Source organism: Microplitis demolitor, chromosome 5 (genome assembly GCF_026212275.2).
Source record: "Microplitis demolitor isolate Queensland-Clemson2020A chromosome 5, iyMicDemo2.1a, whole genome shotgun sequence".
Lineage (NCBI taxonomy): Eukaryota > Metazoa > Arthropoda > Insecta > Hymenoptera > Braconidae > Microplitis > Microplitis demolitor.
Genome location: NC_068549.1, coordinates 7,457,217 through 7,484,107, shown reverse-complemented (window position 1 = coordinate 7,484,107; position 26,891 = coordinate 7,457,217). Strand labels below are relative to the sequence as shown.

The window sequence follows — 26,891 nt, the reverse complement described above, 5'->3', positions numbered from 1 at the left end:
TCTTTAAATTGAGAAGTAGCTTAACAAAAAAATTATACAACACAAAATTACCGTATGCACAACAATAAATTGATACTGAGTTACTCTTAATTTATATCTTCGTATTTTTTTTTATTTTTTTTTTTTATAATAATTATAATTTATATTAATCTGAGATCGTTAAATATACATATATGTTTATGTATAGTTTAAATTCAAAATATAAAAGAAAGAAAAAAATATTGGCTTAATTTTAAATCGTTGGTATGCGCAGTGTTCGAACTTCTGTGTTATTATTATTATTATTATTATTATTATTATTATTATTATTATTATTATTATTATTATTATTGTTATTATTGTTATTATTATTATTATTACTATTATTATTATTATTTTAACAATTATCTAAACTACGATAGATAAAACACTCATTATTTTATTTAAATATTATTATTTTATCTTGTTTTCAGATTTACAACACTGCCCTAGGCACAGCCATACTAAGCCAAATACTTTTGGATTTTTTGTCATTACAATTACTTGTCTTCTAGCTATTTTTTATTTATTTCTTTCTTTCTTTGTTACTCTCTTTCATACATTTTCTCTATCAATCTCTTAGTCTCTCCCCCGTCTGCAATTAAATCATTAAATTATATTATTAATACTTACAACCTAAATTTAATTTTATTTATGTTAAATTTTTTTTTTAAACTTTATTTATTTTATGTATCTATATATACAACAGTGTCCTTTGTGGGGAAACTCATAAATTAATTAATATTATAAGTTAAATGAATATAGCAAATAATTTAATTTTATTTGATTTAGATTTTTTTTTCTTTTTCAATTAAAATTTAAAAGCACACTAATTAATGTGTAAAATGAATTCGACGTTTCTTTGTTTATGTATTTATTTATTTTTTTTGACGTAAACATTTCAAAAATTTAAATATCTACAAATGCTGATGCCTTTGTCAAATTATCGGGCTCTTTCTTTTTTTTTATATTTTTTATTTATTTATAATATTATAAACTATTTTTAAGTTATTTTGTTAATAAAAAAAATAATAAAATAAAATAATAATAATAAAAATAAACAGATAAATTCGTAAGAAAAAAAAAGTCAAAGTATTTACTTTTGTACAGCACTGGCATATTAAAATTAGCCTTAATTTACGGGGGATATTATTTTATATTATATATATATGTATATATACATATATATATTGCTAATTTATATCTCAAATATTAAAATATTCAATGTTCTTTTTTTCTACTATTAATATTAATATTAATAATAATAATTATTATAACTATAATATATAATATTTAATAATAATCAATAAATTTATAATACGCAGATATATTAATAATAATAATAATAATAATTTATTGTATAGTAATCATTGTATACTATGTACAGAGCAGGATATTTTTTATATAGATGTTATAAATACGGTTTTTTTTCTTCAGTACCGTACTGGATTTTAAAAATTATTATTATTATTATTAATTGTTTTTTTTTGTCAATGACATACAAAGTCGCCGTGATTACATTTTGATTAATCTGTACAAAGTGATTTCGATGACTAATAAATAAGTATTAATTATTTAATGGTCAAAAAAAAATTCACAAACGTTTTTTTTTATTTATTATTTAGTTTCGGATATTTAACTAGCAGCCACTGAACACATACTACAAACTTAATATATTTATTTTATGAAGTAGTTCATTTTTTAAATATTTTATTAAATAGCAGTTTAAAATAAACCGCAGCATAAAAAAAGGTCATTAAAAAAAGAAAAAAAAATTAAAATAATAATAATAAAGAAATATATATATATATATAGCTTTGAAAATTGATTAAATAAATCAGAAGTGAATACAGTTCATGCTGTTTTAAATCACAACTGATTTATTATTTATAATTTAATATTTTAATTTTACATAATTAACACCAAGCATATACAACATATTTGTACGAATTACTTCGATCTTTTTAATATAAAGTCGAATAAAGTAATAATTATTATTATGTTAATAAATGTTAATTTATAACATAAAATATGTTGATGCTTTAGCAATAGTCCATTATTATTATTTTTTATTAATTTAATTTTTTTAAATACTTTTTCCTTGGAATTTATCTCACACAAAATTGCATCAACAATTTATCAATTATTTATTTATCGAGTTGTTGTTGCTGTTGTTATTGTTTTTGTATCTTAAATTAAGATTTAATAGTCTTAATATTCATCGTTTTATTTTGCACAGTTATAATCTTATTGAGATTGGCACGCGCATATGTCAAATTCAAACTAAATATGAGTCATTATTGTTATGATAATAATATTATTAATAATAATAATAATAATAATAATAATAATAATAATTAAATACTCTAATTATTTATAAAATTTATAATTCTGTTTTGGTTTAACCCAAAATTAATCTCATGTGCACATTTTCATGATTGTTCAATGATACTATTACAACTACTTTATATTATTATCACTATTCCTACAACAATTATTACTACTGCTGCCGATACTATTACTGTAATTAATAATAATAATAATAATAATATTTAAAGTAATTAAAATATTAATAATAATTATAAGTAATAATTAGTATACAAATCTACAGTCGGGGGAAAGACCGCGGGATATAAAAAGCGAAATTGCATTAACAATATCGCATTAAATCTCACAAAGATCATCCCCTTTAAATTGGGTGTCACAAAACACGGGGTTTACCAGTATCATACTGACATTTTTTTTGTTCATGTTCACTATTTATAACTGGTGTTATTGATAATAGTCACTACAATCCTTCAACAAACTTTGATAGTTGATCTTGCGGTGTCATTGGCGTTACTTCACCAGTTTCACCACCACCAGCATGAAGCATCATTTCACTAGGTCCTCCTAGTTCGTGCGCAGGGGAGTGAGTTGGCGTACCATGGCCTGGATGATGAAGTGGCGAAGGTACAGGTCCCGCTCTGGGAGAAGGTACTGGTTGATTACGAGGTGAAGGTACAGGTCTTGGCGACGGATTGGGTTGAGGTGAACGAATTGGCGGTGGTGATCTTACAGACTGCATTAATTGCTGTTGTACCGAAATTCCGGGTGGTCCCATAACACCTTGCGACCCAGGTACAGTTGATGGAGTTGGCTTAAGACCAGGTTGCCCGTACGCTTGTTCATTGAAACCACCGTAGCCTAAAAGCGGCCTCATTGGTCTCTGTTGACCGTAAGGCGGCGCCGGTGGTTGGGTAAATGGTTGTTGAGGTTGCTGCTGCTGTTGTTGTTGCTGTTGCTGTTGCTGCTGTTGTTGTTGCTGCTGTTGCGAATGCCTTTGCATCGTTAAAACTTGATGCTTGTACCATTGCTGATGCTGAACATTGGTGACTTGTCCTGGTTGCTGTTGATTCAACATTTGCATTTGCATTCTATTTTGTTGCTGCGGTTGCTGCTGCTGAGTATGCTGTGGTTGGAGTTGTTGCTGCTGTTGTTGTGGTAACATATGCGACAAACCGGGTTGCTGTTGTTGTTGTTGCTGCTGTTGTTGTTGCTGAGGTTGCGCAGGACCTAATGAACCAACACCACCACTGGCTCCACCACCAGCACCACCAGCATGCTGACCAACTTGGGCTTGTCGTTGTTTTATAAATGCTGCCATTAACGGTGGATTACTCTTAAGTATATGTAATATTTGATTTTGCTGATCTGGAGTACTTGGACTTCTTAATGTTTGCATAAGCTTTTGTAATGCTTGTTTTTGCGCTGGTGTTGTATTACCTTGACCTGGAGGACCTACTTGACCAACGAGTCCACCAACAACATTAGTTTGTCGCGGCATTTGACCAGCAATTCCCATTGCTGATTGACTTTGATGCTGTTGCTGTTGAATTAATTGCTGTGGTGCTTGTGGACGGAGACCTGGATTTTGTTGCATTACAGCATTGGGTTGATACCTCGGTGTCCACTGATCCATTGAAATAAGATGAGTACCACCGGTATTTTGCATTTGTACTGGCATCGGCCTTTGCATTTGCGGAGGCGGCATAACACCACCTTGATTACCAACATTAACACCAACACCAACCCCAGGTGCAACTTTACCATAATTAACATGTGGGGTTTGTTGTCTTGCAGCTTCTTCTTGTACCTGTTTAACAACTTGAAGAACATGAGCTGGTGGTGTTTGTGTACCTGGTTTAAGACCAATACCCGGTTGATGGGGCGATGGTAAATTCGTAGGACTAGCGCCAGGTTTTATGGCAATACCAGCAGCCATTACAGCATTAGACGTTTGCTGTCCACTTTGCATACCGCTTACTGGACCAGTTGGTCTCGTTGTGTTCATCACAGCCATACGTCTTCTTAATAATTGAGCTTGTTGTAATCTCTGCTGTAATTGTTGTTGTTTCAATTTGTGTTTTATATTTGAACAGAATGGCACAAGACATTTTGTCTCTTGGCAATGTTTTGCATGATAACAACATAATGCAATAAGCTGTTTACAAATAGGACAACCACCATTTGTTTTCCGTTTACAAACTTTTGTATGCGTAACCACCCTTTTCATCTTTTGACAGCTGGGTAATCGACAATTGGCATCTCTGCACTGGCAAGCGTGAACCAAAGATTGTATGCACCTTTGAATAGACAATTTTCTTGCTTCTTGAGGGTTTGCTTGTTTAGCGTCTGCAGGTGATGAACCATCATCCAGATCCAAACCAAGTTTCTCCATGTGATGAGGATGACCGTCTTTTTCTTTACAACTTATACAAAGATCAAAGTCCTGAAAAATATAAATAATTATTTATTTTAAATAAATTTCATTATGATAAAACAAAAAAATATTGAACGCTTTTTTTTTTGTTTTTTTTTTTTACTTACATCACAAACTGTGCAATGATATCTTGTTTCAACATGACTCTTACAGTTGTTACATGTGTATACAAATTTGTCTTGGCCTTGATTATGTAATTCATACAACATTGACATTGAACTAAACTTAGCTCGTCTAAGAGACGAAAATTCGTAATGCCTTTCTCTTGCCATTGTAAGGAATGCATCTCGTCCGTCCATAAGATCACAATTAATAACAGGATCAGGATCTTGAATAGATGCTAAACTTGCAGCACTTTGGGCACTATGTAGTCTAATTACAAAAAATACTTCTTTATGTTTTTCCATAGTAGCAAATATTTTTGCGGAAAGATCGTTGCCTGTTTGCGGCGTATTTGATTTTTTGCTATTTTTACGTTGATTTGCTTTAGATTTGTTAGATTTTTTTGCTTTCTTTTGACCCTTTTTCTTGCCATCTGGACCCGTCTCCGAGTCATCGGCCATCGAGAATATCTGCAAGAAAATAAATTAATTAATTTATTAATTACAAAACTAATACAGTAAAAAAAAAAAAAAAAACAAAAAAAAAATTGTTTTCATCCAACTTACAGCATTAGCAGCAGCTGCTGCTGCCTCAGCAGCTTCAGCTTGTTTTCTTTTTTCTTCTTCCTCTTGATCGAGCTCCTTGATGCTTTCTTCCAGTACATTCGGCCAAAAGTCACCTTCGAAGTAGGGCAAATCAGCAGCAGAAGATAGTTTGTCTTCCATGGCTTGTTTCAAAATATCCTGATAAAAAAACAGACAAAAATTTTAATTTAAATGATATCTAATTATAAATTAATATTTATTTATTAACTTGTTTACAAACAATTAGTAGAATATAAATTTTTAATTAACGAGCGTAAATAAGTGTAAATAATATTCACTCTAGGAATATACCCTTCAGAGCCACTCAACAGAAGAAAGATACATCATAACAAATTAATGTAGTATATAAATTATAAATTTTTCAACCATTTTTCTCAGATACCATTAAATGTTTATACCATAATTTTTTTAATTTAATGTCTGTTATCAGGAATGACTTCTGATAATAATTACTATGACATGGTGGTAACCATAATGAGTTAGTTTTCTTTAAGTCTCTTCTCAACAAATACATCTCATTCTTTAATATTAGTTTATTCTCTAAAAACCCTATACTGCTTAGGTATAGATATTTATAAACTGAGGTATCAGGTAGATATAACCTCCTATTATCAACAGATAGCCAGCCTAATTGTCGCCTATAATTTGATATATGTTCATGTTTGCTTATACCTAGAAAGTACCTAACACATGCATTAAAAGAACGCTGTAATTTCATATTGAACACATTAGGCATATCTGTCAAAGCAACTGCACAATAATCATAGAAAGGTAATATTAAAGATAATACCAATAATCTTTTCATTAATACCGAAAAGATTTTTCTATTCATTTTTAGTAGATTTTTTAGAAATATTTTGCATTCGTCTTCATGGTGGAATTTTCAGAAAATTTAATCTATCATAATTCATCGAGTAGGTTTCAAAAACACCATTGGTTCAAAAGTTTATACATGTATGTAAATATATGTGTAACATAACGCGACATGTTGCGACGATAGCGGTTACAATTTTTAACGGATCTTAATGAAACTTGGCACACATTCTACGAATGATTAACTCGGTTAAGTTCGAAGATGAGCAAAATCTGTCAACTAGTTTGAAAATGGTGGACATTTGAAATTCTAAAAGTAACGAAAAATGTTACTCTTTTGGCTTTTGTTTTACGATAATTTTTACAATTTTAATAAAAGTTCACAATCACATGATTCACTTTTGTGTTATGGTAAAAATGTAATTAACTCTTCATTAAACACCTTTGAAAGTTTTCGACGGATGATCATAAAATTTTATATACTGATTCTTCGGGCAATTATATTGATCAATTTTGAAAATTTTAAAGATCGGTTGAGTATTTGGGAAATGGTGGTAATTTAAAGTTTTCAAATTTATGAAAAATGTTGCTTCGATGTTTTTTATCTTTAATATCTTTCTAACGGAAGTTTCTATTTTTATTATGTAAAGGGAACGTCGAAGCTGAGAAAATAAGCTATATTTTCCTTTTTATGTTTCAAGATAATTTGTCAAATTTTGATAAAGGTTTAAAGTTACATGATTGACTTCTGTGTTATGGTTAAAATTCCATTGTTATCTTTGGTGGTTTTCAACATCGGAATTCATTAAAAATATCAATAAAAATTCATGTATACTTTAATTTTATCTTAGAAATTCAAAATAAAGAAAAAATAAGAAATCTACTTCCATTTCGGATGCCGACTGGCCGTTTTTTAATCTATATAATATTCGCATTGCTTTATTGCTCATACTAGTTACTTGACTAGACCATGAAAGTTTGTCATTAAATATTACCCCTAGATATTTTATTTCATGAACATATTCAATTAGCTCATCATTTATGTAGATATTAGGTACCATCGACAGATTATTTCGCTTGTTGCCTTTAAAAATTATATCACGTATTATTAATATAATGTAAATGTATCATGACAATCCTATGTTCAAAAATTTATTTATAAAAATAAGAACATTAGCTTATGTCTGATATTAATTTAAGTCTCTCTTGACAGCCGATTGTGAAAATTTCACAAACGGTTAACACAGAGACTAAACATATTAAATAATAATTATTAAATTTATATAATCTAACCTTATAATCAAGTACTATTCTTTCAACCATTCCTTTGTCAAGCATTTTTTTATACCACTCCTGTAATCTCTTGGGTTTTGGAATTTTCTGTTCCGTAGGATGGCAGTGGAAAATATAATCATCTCCTTCAGATGGCGGACATGCCCAAATGTGAGCCATCGTGTAACTAAATGATGCAAAAAAAAAAAAATTTGTTAGATAAATTGTTCAATAAAATAAATAAAATAAAAATAATAATTGATACGTTACCCTAGTTGCTTAGCATAATCCAAATATCCGAGAAGAATTTCATGATAAACGGCAGTCCTGAATTGTTTTGGTCGGAAGAAATGTACAGAGTCTAAATACGCAATATACACTCGCCTGGTGTTGGGTGGCGTACATTCACTTCCGTATTCCTGAACATGCATACCGAAGAAACAAACATCCGTACCGTCAACTTCTTCGAATGCAAATAATGCTTTTGCACGATAAGGAAATTCACCAGGCATATCACCATTTTCAACAAATCTACTTCTCATACCAGGTTTAACTTCAACAACTTTATCACTTGAAGCAACAACACGAATTGCAACTTCACCCGCACCAGCCTCTTTTTTCTTCAAGAAATTATTAACTCTTGTTTCAATATAAGTTCCTAACTTTGTAACTGGCAATCTTTTAGCATTAAATTTATTCTCTTTTCGTTTTTGTCCCTTCTTTTTGAGACAATTATCACAGGTAAATCTAATGAGAAAAAAAATATTATATTTTAATTTAATTAACTATTATTTAAACATAAATATCGTCGATAATACTATAATGCCGCTGATATATTGGTAAAATTACATAATTGTTAAAAAAAAAAATTTTATAGTAATGAAGAAAAACTTGAGATTTTAAAAATTATTTAGCAATTCTTTTTTTACTATGAAATATACTAGTACAGATTAAAATTTGTCGTTATGTAAAATACCTAATTTATAGACAATCAGCGTATGCTAATAATTTAAACAAAGATTTGTCTTGAATCGAATATTAATGTTCGATTAAAAATTATAATTAAATAATTTGAATTTACGGAACGACGCTTAAATAACTATAATAAGATGTTGAGAATTAATATTTAATGTTAAAAAAATAGTAAGGATACCGTGAAAATTCATTATTATGAACAATAATAACAGTTCTGAGGACAGTGGATCAAAATGTTACATTAATACTCCAATTATTATTTTACACAACGTTTCGTAGGTTTTATTCCCACTTCTTCAGGCGATCTTTGAAAACAAATATATTTATTTTAATATACAATAATAGCCATTAAATTCTTATGTACATTTGGCAATTAAATACTACTGATAAAAAACGATAATATGATGTGTTAACATAGTCAATCTTAGCTAACTGCCTTGTCATTTGTTTTCATATAGTATAGAATATTGAACATGCTTTTTTTAATCTAACACCTTGATCCACTGTCCTCAGAACTGTTATTATGATTTTAATTATTGGATCGGAAACTTATACATCATTATTATAAACTTTGTTTTTTTTTTTTTTTAATTATTGTTCACGGAGAGAAAAGAATAGTTCTAATTCCTATGTAGAATAGTAACCATTACTATGTTACATAGTAACGAGGATTTTTTAGCCTCGAGAGTTACGGGACAGAGTAATCTCCACTATTCTACATGGTAACATTGGCTGTGCTAGCATAGGAATGATTAACATTCTACATTGACGAGAGAACTATGTAAATGGGCATGACTACAATGTTACCTAGCAATTTTTTATGATCTTTTATTTATTTTATATTTAGTAAATAAGGTTATGAGTTATGACAAAATAAATAACTCAAGTTACTTTAAATATATGTAGAAATTGAATTAATCTATTGAAATAATCAAAATATTGCTCATAATGAAATATTATTTTTTGATAAAAGAAGAATAATTTTAAAAATTGGAATATTTTCCAATAAAGAACTTATTTATTTCGTTTGTTTGCTTCGTTGTCTTCTATATATATTTCTTAAACTATAATGATAGCTATTTAAACATGGGACCGAGTAGCATTCTCCATAGCCCTGATTCCCATACAAGATAGCGATTTTTACCATTTTACTTGTTTCAATGTAACATAGCAATTATTACCAGAAAAATGGTAATAAATCCTATTCTATAAAGCATCATTTACTATTTCACAAAAAATTAGCCTGGTTACTAAATAGAATGGTAATCATTACTAATCTTTTCTCTCCGTGTTATTTATTCGGTTATTTTTTTATGGAACTGAATTTTCGAATAATTCGAAATGTACACTATAAAAATTTCTGAATCTGCGATATGGTGTTAAAATTTTAAACACCGCCAGTGTGAGTTACACGACGTACAATTAAATTTTCGGCCGTGTGAATTAAAACGATCATACCGCCAACGGTGTAAATGTTATTTTGATAGACATAATGAAAAACAAAATAATAAAAATAAGTTCTCATTTGGGCGAGATAATAATAAAAAATGCTATTATAGAAATTTCAATTTTAAGTTTCTATTTTTAATTAATATCGTATCAAACAAAAATACTCATATTAGTAGAATCGTTAATTTATCAACTTCGAACCATAAAATACCTTATAAAGCTCGTATAAATATCAATGGGAAAAGTTTATATATAAATACTCTTAATTTTTAATTGATTTAATCCATGTATCCAATACAAAAAAGCAATTTATTAAATTTGGCCCGAGGGTAAGTCTACTTGATGCAGTTAACAATTACTCCTGTGACTTAGAATTCTTTGGAGAAATTCAAGAAGTCTGCTTACAATCTACTTAAATACTAAATAATGTTTCTATTTCTATCATTGTCTTCATCTGTCCTATTTATCAAATAATCATAATCGAATTATTGTATCACATTGTAAATTGCAGAAATGCGTATTAAATAAATAAATAAATTTACATTTAATTAATGAGCATAATGTAACTTGTAATCATTCATTTTTTCAAATGAAAATACTTAATTAATTTTAATATTAAAAGCAGTTATTGGGTCATTTCTAACTACAAATCATATGATCGGACAATGTATGAGCTTTGACCTATGATACCAAGCGGTGTGGAAAATAACACTCACACCGTGAGAAAAGTACACCACTTGATGTTTCACACCGTCAATTTAAACCGAGGAAACCGTGTAAAAATTATCGGGAACCATTTTCACACCAAAAATTTTTTACAGTGTACGAATTATTCGTTAGTTTTAATTATTCGAGAATTTTCAAATTATGTGTAAGCTTTCGAAACATGTAAAAAATTCAAATTATTTGAAAATTCCAATTATTTGCACAACTCTATTATGATGTGTCCGGACCATTTAGACTGACCGCCCTAGAACACTGGGGCGCTTCTGCTATTTTGTTTTCTCAAAATAACCCTCAAAAGATACACTGGGTAAAAATCACTATGGGTCTTTTTTGTACACCTCAAACGCAAAGCAAAGAGATAGTGTTCTACTGTCCCTAAATTAAAAATTCGGGTTTCGGTAAACTTAAATCATCGCGATTGATTTTCGATTTCCGCCATTTCGGGCCTTATATTCTTGAGAAAATTTTCTATCAATTGAAAAAATAATCAATTGAACTAAGTTTACTCGATCATGAAATACAGTGAAACCTGGATAAGAGAGACTCGAAGGGACCAATATTTTTTTCTCACTTATCGAGGTTTCTCAGTTATAGAGGGACGTCAGACAGACAAGATCAGCATAATAAATAACAGTGAAATATATGTAACTATTGTATATAGAGTTGAATAATAATACTTGATTTAATGATATCAAAATTAGTATAAAAACTACGTTATTTTGGTTTTTTGAAATAACTTCTACGTCAGTAATTTTTCGATGGTAAATAATTTATCCAATTTTACTTTACACCGATAGCTGAATTTTCAAAATCTATCTATAAAGTTTCCAAAGCTATTTCTGCTTCACGTTTTGTCACTTTCTTTTGAAATATTATTTATTTGTTTAATTTATTTGTAAATAAACACTCAACGAGTACCTAATACACATTGTTGTCCGCATATGAAAGAAATGTGTTATCTTTATAATAAAATGAATAGCTTTAACTATGAAAGTAAATAATGAATAGGTTCAAAAAATAATTATCAGTTAGAGATTCCTCAGTACTACTTAGAAAGGTTTTTTGTTGTGGAGGTGACGGAACCTGACAAAAAGTCTCAATTATAGAGGTTTTGCACTTATCCAGGTCCCATTTATCCAGATTTCACTGTATATGCCTTGAAAGTATCGCCGGGTATAAATTATCCATATGTGAATCTTATGTGAATTTTTTGTGTCTCTCAAGAGTTAAAAATATATCATAATAAGAATAAATGAATTTAGTACTCACGCGAGATTAAAGTTAATTTTATAATAACCATCATCAGAAAGTATAGTAAGTTTATCCAGTTTAAAAATATGTATTTATAGTAACAATAATTTTTTTTTATCAAATTACGATTTTTAAAAATTTATGCAATTTATTGTTAAGATTATTTTTGTCATACTTACAAGTAAGATGAACTAAATACTTAAAGAATACCAAATTTTCAAAATGAATATTTTGTTTAATTTTATATTTAATCAATTATTAATATTCTTAAACTTTTTTCAAATAATAAAAATTTTATGATACTAAAGTCAGCTGACGTTTAATAATTTTTGGATTTATTTAAAAACGGTAAATTAAAAAAAAAATATTTTAAAAAATTGCACCTATAGATTTTTAAATTTTCCACGTGTGCATTTTTTAGTTTTTTTTTTTTTTTAATTGATTTGTTAAAAAGAAAAACCTAAAAATTTATAATTGTCTGTTAACTTCAGGATCATAAAATTATATTAAAATCGATAAAAAATTATCATTATAATAAATCGTTTGTTAATTGTATCTACACGGTTTTGTAAACGATTATATTTTATTATAAAGTTTTTAGAATTGATTTTTTTTTTATTAAAAATTATGTATCAAAAATAAAAAGTATGAATGAAAAATCTCATTTTTATTATTGTTAAAATTACCCGGTATCGTAAAAAAATAATCAGCGACATTACAATATCAGCGACGATAAAAATTTTAAGCCATTTACGATCATAAATTTTTTTAAATGTGGTAATAAAAATCTTACACAAAATAGCTTGTAGTAAATTCAATTATTTAAAAACAATTAAAATAAAACTTACCCTAATGGCCAAATTGATTCCATATGGAGAACACAAATTTGGTGAACTTTTCTACCACAATCAGTACAAACAACAAAAGGTTCTAATTCCAAATGATCATTTTTCATCTCTTGAAATTGTTCCTTCTTTATTGCCCTGAAATAAATTTACCATATTAAATAAATAATTTTTTAATTATCAAATGTATAAAATATTATCCTGTGGCAAGGAATAAAAAGACGATTTCGCACTAGAGTGCTGGCATTTCTCGCCTTTAGCTCAAGCTGCCACGACGTTTCAAAACGTGTTTTATTTCGCGCCACAAACAATACCAGCACTTAAATAAATTAGAGTGTAAATGTCTGATGTCAGTGAAAATGAGTCAGTTAAAGACCTAGCGCGTCATATAAATTTAACTGCTAATTTAATTAATTAAAATGACATAATTATTTAGAGATTAACAAACCGACGATTTTAAACCCGTAAAATAATATTGGTCTACAATTAGCACGTTTTAATTGACTCAATAGACATTTAAACTCTAAATTAAGATAAAAAATTTAATAAAATTATAAAAATAAATACTTACGTTTGTGGTTGCGTCGGATCATCACCCAACGTCACAGTATCACCAGGAATGTCATTGAAACATTTTTGACAAAACGTGTATCTGTTGGAAACAAGACCATAAGCCTTTAGACTATAATTCCATTATTTATTTAATCATTTAATTTTTTAACATCCAGTTCATCATGGTGATGTTATTTAACAGAGTCCAGTTGATGATTGTCCATGTAAATGATTTTTTTTAAATTCATTTTATTTTTATTTTTATTATTTTTATTTTATAGTCGTCCATTGTAATTTATTATTTCCCAATAAATAATTAAGTATTTTTAATATTTTCGTCCATTATCATTCCGATTATTTATCCCAATTTCCAAACATCAGTTATTATAATTTTTTTTTTTTTTTATATATTACGAATATTATTTATTTATTTATATCCAAGGCAGGGTTGGGAATAAATAAAAGAACACACCACAAAATTGTAAGGGCCAAGCAACAGACGAGGATGTGTGTATGAGTGAGTGTGCAGGCACGTCCATGGTAGTAGAGTGAAGGTAACATATAAAGAGAATAGTGCATATGTTAGAAGTGATTTTTATGAAAAAGCTCAATGACTGCTTTTAATTTTATATTTTTTAAAAAATATATAAAAACAATAATAATAAAAATAAAAATAAATTTATACATGTTGGTCAGGGGACTGGTTTACTACAGTATCATTTAACTGTTATAAACTAATTAACCTGCCGTTTTAATTTTGCGCATTCGGTGATTGACAATTATTTAGATTCAAAACTGGCAAATAAATCAAATGCGCTGATAAATTAATTATTATTATTCATTATGTTAGGCACCAGAGGTTAACTCATGCAGTCGTTTGTCTCAAAGGGACTTTGCCGGCTATGAAAACGAATCACATTCTACTGTGGGGATCGAACCCATGCCTGACATGGTACTCCTATTTAAGAGCAAGCGTACTAACCACACGGCTATGAGTACCCGACTTTCAAATGATAAATATTTAAAGTATCAATCTGTTCATAAATTAATATGTAGATGTAGATGAGCAATAACGTGTCAACTGATGTAGATGTTATTTTGAGAAAATTTTGTTTAAAGATTTAAAACTATTTTTAATAAAATTTATCTCGAAATTATTTGAGCACAAATTGCTTTTATTAAGGGCTATTCTCAGACATTGCCTTCCACTTTTTGAAAATTTTCAATGATTTTTAATTGTCTTAAGCATATCAAAATTTTATCAATTAATTTAAAAAAAATTTGAGCTTTAATTAAAAAAAGGACAACGTAGAAATAATTTCACCAAGATACAGAATCTAAAAAAAATCATTTACAGTTGTTATCAATTGAGATTTAAACAAAATTTGTTGAATAAATTTCAGCCTACGAAATTTGAAAATTCAAATTATGAAATTGACATGAAGATTTTACTGAAATTTATTTAACAAATTTCGTTTAACTCTGAATTGGTATCAATTACAAAAAATTTTTTTAAAATTCTATAGCTCGACGAAATTACTTCGACGATCTTCTTTTTTCAATGAATCCTTTAATTTTTTTTAAAATAATTAATAAAATTTTGATACCCTTATGACAATTGAAAGTCGTTGAAAATTTTTAAAAAGTGGCGGCCTTAAAAGGACGTTCTTGCGCTACTCGTGAGTCAAATGAGGGCTTACTGTTTCAAATTTAATTCCGAGGCTGTTAAATTTTTGAAAATATCTCAATAATTTTTAAATAATTTATCAATTTTTTTGAACTATCGAACATATTTATGTAACAGCTATTGTAAAAATTGTAAATTTCTTAATTAGACAATACTTTGACTCTGATTTTTTTTGCCACAATGAAAGCGGCAATATTGCAATTTTTAAATCTCAACATATACATATGTATGTTAATATATGATTTAAACACATCATGGATAATAATAATAAGAATAATTATTGTAATGTGAGAAATATTACTTGTGATTGAATAAATTAATCAAATATTTTGACAGTTTCAAAATAATCTATAACATTTTTATGATCTCCTTTGCCTAGTTTACAATTGTATTTTTTTTTTATCGTGCAATATTGCCGGTTTTTAAAATGGCAAATAACGTGACGTCGTAATTTCAGTTTTACTAACTATAATCATTAATAAATAATTAAAACCATCGATAACATTATTTTTTTATGACATTTATACGATTGGCATAAATGAAAGAATATTTTGAAACATGACTTGTCTTTGTGTCTATTCCAATAATATTTTTTTTTTAAAGTTATAGTTTCCCATAAGACTCTACATTAAAACTTTGATTTTCAATCGTTAATAATTTTTTAAAATCATCGATAACATACTTTGAAAAACAAATACTTTATTAAGAACGATAATTATTAATTCATTCTAGCCAAAAATATAAAACTCACGTATAATTTGAAAATCTATGACAAGCAAATATATAAAAAATGAACTTAAATTTTTCAATACGAAGTATAAAAAAATAAAATTAATTAAATATCAAATACTTTCCATTAGACTTTACTCGATTTTTCAAAATTCCTTATTATATTTGAGCTAAAAGGCCTAGTACTCGATCAGGGTAAAATTTAGTAAATATAGATACACAAGTACATGAGTAACCGAGTACTAGTTCCGTGATCAGGTACTGGGTCTCTTACCTTATGAAATTCAATTCATCTTAAGTATTACAACAAAAATATTGTTTCGTAAAAAGTCAATTGAAAAAATATTTTAAACTTGTAATAACAAAATTTTATTCAGTATTTGTTGCAATAAAGTACCAAGTTACTTGAACTTTTATTTTTGTTAATGACTGGCCCTCAGCAATCTAGTGTTTTAACCCAAGTTACTTAAGGGCATTCTCAAATACTACCTCCCACTTTTTAAAGATATTCAATGACTTTGACGTGTCCCATCGTATTAAATTTTATTTATTAATTAAAAAAAGTTAAAGTAGTAATTAAAAACAAGACAACGTAGTTATGATTGTCACCGAGTTATAAATTTAAAAAAAAATTACTTACAGTTGTTATCAATTAGGAATGAAACGAAATTTGGTACATAAATTTTAGTCGAAAAATTTGACATTTCGTGTTCCTTCAAGTCCCAATTGATAGCTGTTAGTAATTTTTTTTAAAACCTATATCTCGGTGACAATTTTAACTACATTATATTTTTTTCAATTAATGCTTCAACTTCTTTTTAATTAATTGATAAAATTTTAATACACTTGTCTGGGATCTTAATTCGATTTTGCAAAAAGCTTTATCTCAAATAATTAATTTGTGTCAAAAATTTTTTATATTTTGATTTAAAAAAAAAAAAATTTGAAGCTAAATTACTCGAAAAAAATTTCAGTTACAGAATAATCGATTTTTTGTGGGTTAAAACGTTATTGTTTATCTACGTCCAAATATTTAAATAATCAATGACTTAATTCATAAATTCAAAAGTATTAAATGCCTGAATGACTATTTAATTTTTAAAAAAAGCGTGTTCTCGATTTATAATTTAAAAAAAAATAGCAAATAAAGCGTAAATGTAAAATAAATGATAAACATAAAAAAAAAGTAAATAAATAAAATAAAAATAATTATTTAATACTGACCTATTTTTGTAGGAATAATATTTAGCGTCTCTTGGTATTGTACAGAGTTGTTTGCCATAACAGCACAGAACCTGAGGATTAAAAGTATATTTTCTGCCGCAACAATAACCTAATGCTTGCATTACAGGATCAATCTCTTGTTCAAATACTTCCGACAACTAGATAATAAATAAAACAATAATAAAATAAATATACAAGTAATTAATAATGTCAAGTTTTTACAATAATTAAAAATATATTTAATAAGAGAATTAAATTTACCTTTGTACAGTATCTGTATACTCTAGATGTTTTACGATTATACAGCCATGCATTGTCGAACATCATCCAAACATCATCGACATATTCCCATGGATCACTATACTGACTGGTGTCAAGTTTTCTTTTAATTGTTGATAGATCCATTGGATGTTTTACAATATCAAAGTAATCGGGAATACCAAGTGTTGGTGGATCAACTGGTTGTCTAAATGGTAACGACTCTGGATCTTGACGATAAAGTTTTTCCAAAGTTGGCATCAGCGCTTGTCTTAATTCATCTGGCTTGAAAAGACAAAGACGTTTTTTGTCTGATGAAGTTCCACTAGGTTGAATAGGCTCAGGCACCATGGGCTTTATATCTGACGTCGAACCATCGTGACTTGACATTGGTGTAACTGGTTCCTCTTTGATATGAGGTTCTTCTTTAATAGTACCATCTGCCGATGATTCTTCCATTGGCTCTTGTTTTATTTCTGTTTTAATAACATCATTATTTATGTTTTTTCCACCATCCATTCTATGATTTTCAGAGCAGTCTTCTTGTTTTATTTCCATTTTAATATTTTCTTCTTTAATAGAATCTAATTTTCCTTTATTATTATTCGTTGGTGGACTAGGTGAATTGTCACGATCAAGAGCTGCTGTAATAGCAGCCATTTGTGAAGACATTGAAGAACTTCTGGGTGCATTTAATGCTGCTCTTTCTTGAGACGTCATACCTTTACCAAGACTAGCAAGACCTGCCGGTGATGGTGTTGTACTTGGATGAGGTGGTGTTTGATTAGACGATATTGCTTGGATTGGTGTCATTAATGAAGGAATAAGTGGCGTTGAAGGTGTTGAGGCGACCGACTGTGGGCCATTTGTCGTTGGTGCTGGTCCAGGACTAGGTCCACTCGATGCCGGTGGTATTGTTTGAGGTGTATTTACTGATATTCCATTATCAACGGGTGTAGTTGCAGATAATGGTCGAGTATTGGTAAATTGTTGTTGATTACTTTGTTGCTGTAAACTACTGAAGGGTGATGGAGCTTGAGGAATTGTTGAAACGGCATTTGGTATTGGAGTACCAACTTGTTGTTGCTGTGGCTGCTGCTGCTGCTGCTGCTGTTGTTGAAGTTGCTGCTGCTGCACTTGCTGCTGTTGCTGTTGTTGTTGCTGCTGCACTTGTTGCTGCTGTTGTTGCTGTAGCTGTTGCTGCTGCTGGACTTGTTGCTGCGCTTGTTGTTGCTGCTGTTGCTGTACAGCTTGAGCTTGTGCTAATCTCGCTTTCATTAATTCTGGAAACTGATGTTGATTTTGAACAGGAGAAGTGTTTGGTAAACCGGCAGTACCATTTGATGTCGGGAATTGACTAGTTGTTGCTGACGTTGATGTGGTCGTTAAGTTTGTCTGCGGCATTTGTTGGGCAAAGGGAATGAGAGGATTGGACACCATTGGTGGATTTGGCGTTGATTGACCGTTTGAATTAGGTCCGGAAGGACCTACGAGCATACCAGGTTGCTGTTGTTGCTGTGCCTGTTGCTGTGCTTGCTGCTGTAATTGCTGCTGAACTTGTTGCTGTTGAACTTGCTGCTGCTGTTGCTGTTGTTGCTGCTGCTGTTGAGGGAATGGCATACGATTATGTTGCATTGTTAATCCTTGAATGGTACGCAGTTGCTCCATTCCCGGTGAAAGACTTCTTAAAGTAGGAGGAGCTGCTCTTTGAGTAGGTACTGCAGCTGGAACACCCTGTGGAGGTGCAATAGCTCGTAATCCAGGGTTTGCCGCAACCTGTGCTTGAGGTTGTTGCTGCTGTAGAGCTGCTTGCATTTCTTTACGTTTCTGACGTTTTTCTTCAAGTTCTTTTTGAATTTTATATATTTTTTCCGCCAGTAAATGATAATATTCAGATCTCGAATTAGCCATTTCATACATGTCACCTTCAACTTTTCTCGCATACGCCACTAAATTATGTAATCTTTTATCGAACATTGCTTGTGGATCAGGAGCTGGAAATATCGCTTGAACTAATTTATGAACAAGATGATTTCTGAGATCTGGCGTCACAGATTGATGCCATTCTTTAGTTCCTTGTACTGGTGTAGCTGTTACTTGTCCTGGTTGAAGACCACCTGGCAGTTGTAAATTTGGCAAACGATTTTCATTTAATATAGCAGGCTGACCTGAGTCATTAAGACCAAATAATTGATGCATATTGACAGCTTGTTGTTGAAGATTGGCAGTCGCTGCTGCTGCTACAACTGACGTTGGACCCGTCGTTGAAGCTGGTTGATTAGTACTTACGACTACAGTCGTTGGATCGGAACTTAATGGAAGAGATACATTAGGTGCAATTGGCTGTCCTTGATTAACTACAGATTGCCCAGGACTTTGTTGAGCTTGAGGCTGTGCAAGTCTTATTCCTGCAGCCATTGAACCAGGAGGACCTTGCATACCTGGTCCAGGCATCCTGACACCACGGCCCACTGCCTGATTTGGTATCATACCAGATGTAGTTTTTTGACCCTGGATTATACCCATAGTGTCAAAAGGTTTTCTTATGTCAGGATTTGGATTTGGTTGACTTGCTGCCACAGCTAGAAAAACAATATTTTATTTATTATTTTAAATATATTTTAAAACCTATAAAATAAAATACAAACCAGCACGAGAATTAGCAGCCTTGTTTTTATCCGCTTGTTTGAGAGGTAAGCAAACAGGACAGTCGCTCTTTTGACACTGTTTCCAATGAGTAATGATTTGTCTGGATGAACTGCAATGTGGTATCGTACATTCTTTGCCCTCTTCGCAGGTCGTCATGTGAGTCAAAACATTTTTCATAGTTTTGCAGTGTGGCAGAGCACATATCCGTGCTTCACCATTGGCCTGTCGTTCTCGTATCTGGCATTTGTGGGCGTGGAGTAGAAGTACGAGCTGCTGCTGGATTAGTTTACGGTGCTCTGGATCATGAGTAGAAGATGTAGAACCTGGTTATTATGCACCGACCATCATTTAAAATACAATAAATCGTCTTGTAAAAAGAACGATTTTTTGATTACTTAAAACTAAAACGTACCAGATTGCGTACTTCCGCCAGCTACTGGTCCCTGGGTTGCTTGTTGAGGATCCGGTTGACCACCTGTTGGTGCCCCAGACTGTGGCTGAGCAGGACTTGGAGTAGGCTGTTGAGTTTGCTGGACCATTCCTTCCTGACTGCTTATGACATTACTAACACCAATTGGACCGCTTGGACCACCAAATCGTCCAACAGGCATCGCTCCCATGTTGGTTCCCACTCCTCTTTGAAGCGGGGCAACTGCGCAGACAGGATTGACAGCTCGTACATTTACTCTAGTACCTGGACCGCTTCCAGGCGAACCTATCTCACAAGTAACCGATTAAATCTGCATACTCTATCGCTAATTTTGACCTTGGTCTTTCGTGGTTATTCTAAACTTATTTACTTACCATATCCATAAGGACTTGAAACACCCATTTGACCCATGTTTGGAATATTTTGCATGTTTGGTGGTGCTTGCATTCTTGGACCACCTTGACCAGGACCTACAATTCCTCCTTGATGGACTTGTTGATGTTGATGAGGACTCTGACCTCGTGCTTGATTTACCATGTGAGTTTGCTGTTGTTGCTGCTGCTGTTGCTGTTGTTGTTGCTGCTGTTGTTGTTGTTGCTGTTGCTGCATAGCTACTGCTCTGGCATTTATTATTCCTGGACCATTTTGCATCTGAGCAACACCATGAGGACCCTGAGGATGATGAACTCCTTGTGAATTAGGACCCATCATCGTTACCTAATAAATAAATAAATAAATAAAAATTAAATATCTTAATAATCTATTTAAATAATTATTATTTTAGAAATTTAAAAAATAAATAAAGTAAAACATACCGTATTTAATGGCTGTTTGTTTAAGCTGTTAGAAACAATCAAACCACCACCAGCCATTCCTCCCAAATTATTGTTACCCGTGGCACTACTTGTCATCACCAAATTAGCATTCATACCACCGGGCATTGACATCGCTGGATTACTACCAGCCATGCTCATTGATGACTGAAGACCAACCATTGAATTAACTAGAGTCATCTGATTGTTGGCTAACGAGCTTGCTATACTACTCTGCAAATTTCCCAAACTCACGGCCATTTGCGGGTCTACAACTCCTTTAGACACTGAGACATTAGGTGGTGATTGCATGTTTGGACTCTTACTACTCATTGTTCCAGCAGCCATAACCAATGAATTTGATACAAGATTTTGTTTATTCTATTTAAACAAATAAAATTACATATTTATAAAATTATATTTTACTTGCATACAATTTTCATTGTATACTTAATTTTTTTTCTACTTCTTGAATAATAAAGAAGCAAAATAATAAATGAAAGATTAAAAATTAACCTGCTGTTGAATAAGATGATGAGAAAGTTGCTGTTGCTGTTGCTGCTGTTGTTGTTGTTGCTGTACATGCTGTCGCAGTTCAGAATCAAGTGCACCATTTTGTTGCCCAGGTCCAGGACCTGTTGCCGGTGGTTTTTCAGCTGCTGAACTCCAAGACCCCGATGATAATAAATCGTCAGGAAGATCATTTTCGAGGTCATACATATCTGTGTTTGTTATGAAATCTGATAAATAATAAAATAATTATAAAATCAAATAAATATCTTACTATTATTATTTATTTTAATTATTATTTAAATAATTTATTGAAGGTCATGATCAGTTCATTCCATTTATTTTTAATTTTTAAATTTAAACATTAATAAAAATTATAAATAGCAATAAATAAAATTTTTACGGAATGGAGAACAATCGCTTCGAATAAAAATATATAATGTGCAAAAATAAATGATTTTTTTTTCTTTCTTTAATTTTATTACAACACAACGTATTGTATTTTTTATATTGTGAATAAAATTAATGGTGTGCCATGAGGTACCAAGGTTATGGTTAGTAATTTAATGAGAATAAAATTAATACCGCCACCATAGATTTTAATTCAAAGCTTAAATACTTTGTTATATTATTTATAAATTAAAAAATATAAATAAAGAAAAAAAAAACTTTAACCGACAATTGAATTTGAAAATTAAAAAAATTAAATTGCAAAATATTATAAATGAAAAAATATATATATCACAACGCAAGGGGCACTCGAATTCCAAATAATTTTTATCAGATTATAAATTTTCAAAATAATAAATATGATTATTATTATCCTTATTATTATTATTATTATTATTATTATTATTATTATTATTATTTTTATTATTTTTATTATTATCATGTAATAATTACAATTGTGGGTAAAAAAATAAAAAAATAAAATAAAGGAGCATACAAGAAATAAAAATTGATAATAACAAAGTATCTACGTTATAATTAATAATAATATAAGTAATATGGATAAATAAATATGTAAAAATAAATTAAGACATGAGACATACACCGCACGAGCAAAACTTAAGGGAGCTACAGCAGATAAAATAATTAGTTTCATATAGTAAACTCGTGCTCAACTATTAAAAAGCAGCAAAGCTACGATATACAAACTATATAAAGAATCATGCTTAGAGATCTAACAGTCATTTTCTGTTTATATATAAATATATATCAATAATGGATCTAAACCGAGCACAAACTAAATAATAATTAAAAATTTCAAGTTTTAAATTTAAATTATTAAAAAAAAAAATTAACTAAGTTATTATTATTACTATTATTTGATTTTTTTTCATTGGGTTACTGCAATTTAAAAATATAATTTATTAATAAAATATTAAAATTTTTGAATCTTTTATTAAATGATTAATGGCCTCGTTGATTTGCTGAAATAACTTGATGTTAAATTTCATTTATTTCCTATCAAGATAATCTGCTTTTCCCCATAATATATAAAAAATATAAATATATATAATTATTCTAAATAATTATTATGTACAATCGATATACTGGATCGATCGTGGTACCTAAAAAAAACTCATTATAGTAATTGTGGATTTAAATTTGGAGCTCTGTGAATGTTTGCCGCATGTCTCTCTATTTAATTGTCATTTTTAAATTTATCGTTCGATTGCCCAGCATGAGAAGTGTCTGATTACGATGATAATATAATTTTTTTTAATTTGTTTCTCTTGTTTAAATAATCAACATTATTATTATTAATTTACTTTTTTTGCGGCGATTAAATTTTAAATGAACGATGGTAACGGTGACATAATGGGAGAACAAACGAATGATTTTTGTTATAAATATATTAATTTTTTTTTTTTTCACTGCTAACGTTTCAATCAATTGTCACACGTGTTTTTTTTTTTTTTTTTTTTTTTATTTTCATTTTTTGTTTTTATTAATATTTACTTCTCCTCTGGGTGGTATTGTTGTTCCAATGCTGCTGCATCTGATGTTGTTGCAGATGTAGTTGTTGCGGCGGGCCCTGCATTTGTTGTAAGTTACCACTGCCACCTCCCCCGTAGTTTGAATAAGCATGGGGCATCATTAGAGACGCCATACTCACTACATATATCATAGTTTATGATTTTAAAATATCAATTTCATTTTCCAATTGTTTTATTCATTTTTATAATTATATTAAATATTTGTTTTAAATTTATTTTTGTTATCGAACTTTTTTTTTTTTTATTAAAATTAGTATTGTTGCGATTGAAGTAAAGAGCAGATTTTAAATTAAATTTTAGCTCACGATAATATAAATTATTTGATGTAAAAAATTAATTTTAAAATGATGATTATTTATAAATATTAATTTGACTTTTTATGAATGTTAAAATTACAAACTACGATAAGCTTTTATTGATAAAAATACTATAGATGCTGAATGAAATTTTTTTTAACTATTAAAAACATTAATTGATGAATATTAATGTAGCAGGCATCAGATAAATTAAATTTATTAATAAATAAAGTAAATAATTAATAAAATAAAATTTTTTTAATTTTGAAATTAATAAGTCCATTTTTTATGATTATTATTTTTTTAATTATTTACTTTATTTATTTATAATTTCAAATTTGTCTGTCTGCTACATTCACACTCGTACTGATTGCAATAATAAACTTTTAGCTGTTAATAAGATTCACGTAGCGCTGGGATAAATATATAGTTGGAATTGAAATAATAGTTAGTACTTAGCTCATGCGATAAAAATTTTTAAAAACCGGAGTATTTTTTTTTTTTTTTTTTTTTCAAAATGCTTGTACTGAACATCCAGCATGCGCTACATTTTTTTTTTATTTTAATTAATTAGGCATCAAGAATAAAACTATATGTATATATAAATATATATATTTATATAAAAATATGCCAATAAATTTTTTATAAACTTTAAATAATTAATTTTCTTTGTAAATACAAAATAAAAATGGTTTGAATTTTTCAGACTTTAATTTTTGATATTTAGTGTCAATAATTTATGTAAAATAAATTGGCATTTATAAAATAATTACTATAAGTAATTTTAAAATATTTAACATTACTCAATAAATAGCAACAATTAAAAAATACTACAGACATTTAATTGCATTAATAATTTAATTTAATAAAAAAGCTTTGTTAAAAAAAAAAAATAAATAAAAAATGAGTATGAATGTACCAGACGTCAGAAAAATTTCAAATTATAAATAAATAGAGTAAATAATTTAAAAAATAATATTTGTAAGAAATGCACTTATTAATTCTTTAATTTTTTAAAGGCGCATTTTTAACAAATTCTATTTTATTAATTATTTACTCTATTTATTTATAATTTAAAATCTGTTTGTCTGTCTGTCTGTTACATTCACACTCATAATAAAAAGGATAAGATTTTAGCAGTAAATAATAACGTAAAACTACATAACATGACAAATTAAATATATATGTATATATATTTATATTATATAGAGATGTAATATAAAATTATGGCTTAATAATTTATAGTAAAATTTAAAAGATTAAATGATAAACAATAAAAAATGTAGAATCGGTTCTATAGAAGTGTAACAGGTTGGAGATAACTCTTATTGTCGTAGGGTCGGAAAAGTGACACACGTTATCCAGGTATTGGTATCCATCCTTTAGGTTATCCCACGTTATTGTTTACACAGTAGTGACAATTAAAAATAAATAAGAAAAAAAAAAGTTGAATAAAAAAATAAATAAATAAAAGTAACAACAGCGGAGTTGTAACTTAAAGTTTTATCCAGTGGATTTATCAAAAAATATAATAATTAGAATGGAGTATCTTGCTCACCAGAAGAATCCGAGGGACCTTGGAAAGCATCTCCAAGCTTTGGCCGCTTGCTAGGCGGTCCATCCACTAAGTGGTCGGCCATTTCCTCAGAAGAAAGAATCTCCAATATAATCAGAGTTATTAAATAGACGTTAATGTCACGGTACCAACTAACTGGGCTCCTCAGGAAACCAAGTTGATGGTATTAATGTTGATGATGTTGATGGCAATGACGACGACGAGGATAACGACGACGACGACAGGAACCAAAAGGATAAACTGGACTCCACGACGCGGTTGCGGTGGCGGCTAGACTTGGAGCCGCCGTAAAAATAATGATGAAAAAAATGACAGAGATTCAGATGATAAATAATTTAGCGACGACGACGACGACGACAGTAGTACGACGTAGTCGAGTACGCGTTTGTAGATTTTTTTCACCGCATAACAAACATAATTAAATTCACTAAAATAACAATTATAACAATAAGCGCGGCGCGCAAAGCGTCCATGTACATGATTTACCGCAACATCAGCCATCGGGCATCCTCATAGAGTTTTAAAAAAAAAATTACCGAGGGCCCGCGACTCCGAGGTAAACTCGGCGGGCCACGCTCCACGACAACCCTCACTGTTGATTTAAGCTGCAATAGCAGCAACTTTTTACACTCTGTTACAGAGTTATCACCAGCTGATTTATACACCAACAGTTACAACACTGGATATTTAACTTTGTGATTATTTAAACCAATATGACTGAGACTATGATGTTGATCCTGACAATGATGTCGACGGCGACGACGACGACGTTTCACCCGGACGCGTACAACCAGATCACGTACACACACTTGTTAAATATTAACTGGATAACTCGTATATGATAAACACATAAAACTTTGACGCCTTGACTTGGGGCACCTTTTATAAATTAATAAAAATGCACTTAATAACAACAATAATAATAATAATAATAATAAAAAAAGCACGAGTTAAATTTGTACTGACACCAAGACACCACGCACACCAATCATCCTGTGTCACACTGGCTGGGAGCACGCCGCTAACAGCTAGCAGCGACGATAACGCACTCAAGGGCCGCTGGCACCATCTTAACTATCTCCACCTCCGGAGGCTCTTCCATGTACCGTGTACCTCTACCTCTCTCTCTTGCAAACTTAATGGGCGCGCGAAATTTACGCTCACGAGATGAGTCTTATGTATTGTAACTCACACGTTATATTATCAAACAACGCGATTTTTGGTTAACGTAATCACATTAAAGCACCGTCTTATTAAGACAGCCACTACACTAATTTTAACGAAATAAGATACGCCGATGGGATTATAGACCGTGCGAGTCGATCGGCTAACGTAAAATGGCGGCGG

The 26,891-nt window shown here is 29.9% G+C and overlaps 1 protein-coding gene across 5 annotated transcripts; it reads right to left on the bottom strand.

Moving 5' to 3' along the window:
* Nucleotides 1-1,348: 1,348 nt before the first annotated feature.
* Nucleotides 1,349-26,891, bottom strand: LOC103569654 (CREB-binding protein). 5 transcript variants are annotated; one of them, XM_053739511.1, is made up of 16 exons: nucleotides 25,527-26,891; nucleotides 23,635-23,790; nucleotides 21,676-21,881; nucleotides 21,163-21,540; nucleotides 20,722-21,064; nucleotides 20,330-20,632; nucleotides 19,917-20,240; nucleotides 17,272-19,850; nucleotides 17,011-17,168; nucleotides 13,390-13,500; nucleotides 12,822-12,956; nucleotides 7,843-8,319; nucleotides 7,594-7,759; nucleotides 5,449-5,625; nucleotides 4,888-5,352; nucleotides 1,349-4,789 (listed from the first exon to the last, which is right to left on the bottom strand). In XM_053739511.1, exons 1-16 carry the CDS (start codon nucleotides 25,606-25,608, stop codon nucleotides 2,807-2,809), a joined length of 8,043 nt encoding a protein of 2,680 aa, XP_053595486.1. In that variant the 5' UTR covers nucleotides 25,609-26,891; the 3' UTR covers nucleotides 1,349-2,806. The 5 variants fall into 5 exon arrangements, with proteins under 5 accessions (XP_053595486.1, XP_053595485.1, XP_053595488.1 ...); XM_053739510.1 differs by having other exon boundaries at nucleotides 21,676-21,899; nucleotides 25,527-26,890; XM_053739513.1 differs by having other exon boundaries at nucleotides 13,390-13,470; nucleotides 21,676-21,899; nucleotides 25,527-26,890.

Excerpts from the sequence above, each read along its gene's own strand:
- LOC103569654 (XM_053739510.1), bottom strand. The coding sequence starts at position 25,608 with ATGGCCGACCACTTAGTGGATGGACCGCCTAGCAAGCGGCCAAAGCTT. Across the intron at positions 23,791-25,526 it reads AGGTCCCTCGGATTCTTCTG|TGAGTATGGCGTCTCTAATG; the intron begins GTGAGCAAGATA and ends TGATATATGTAG. Across the intron at positions 13,501-17,010 it reads TATTATTCCTACAAAAATAG|TCTAAAGGCTTATGGTCTTG; the intron begins GTCAGTATTAAA and ends ATGGAATTATAG.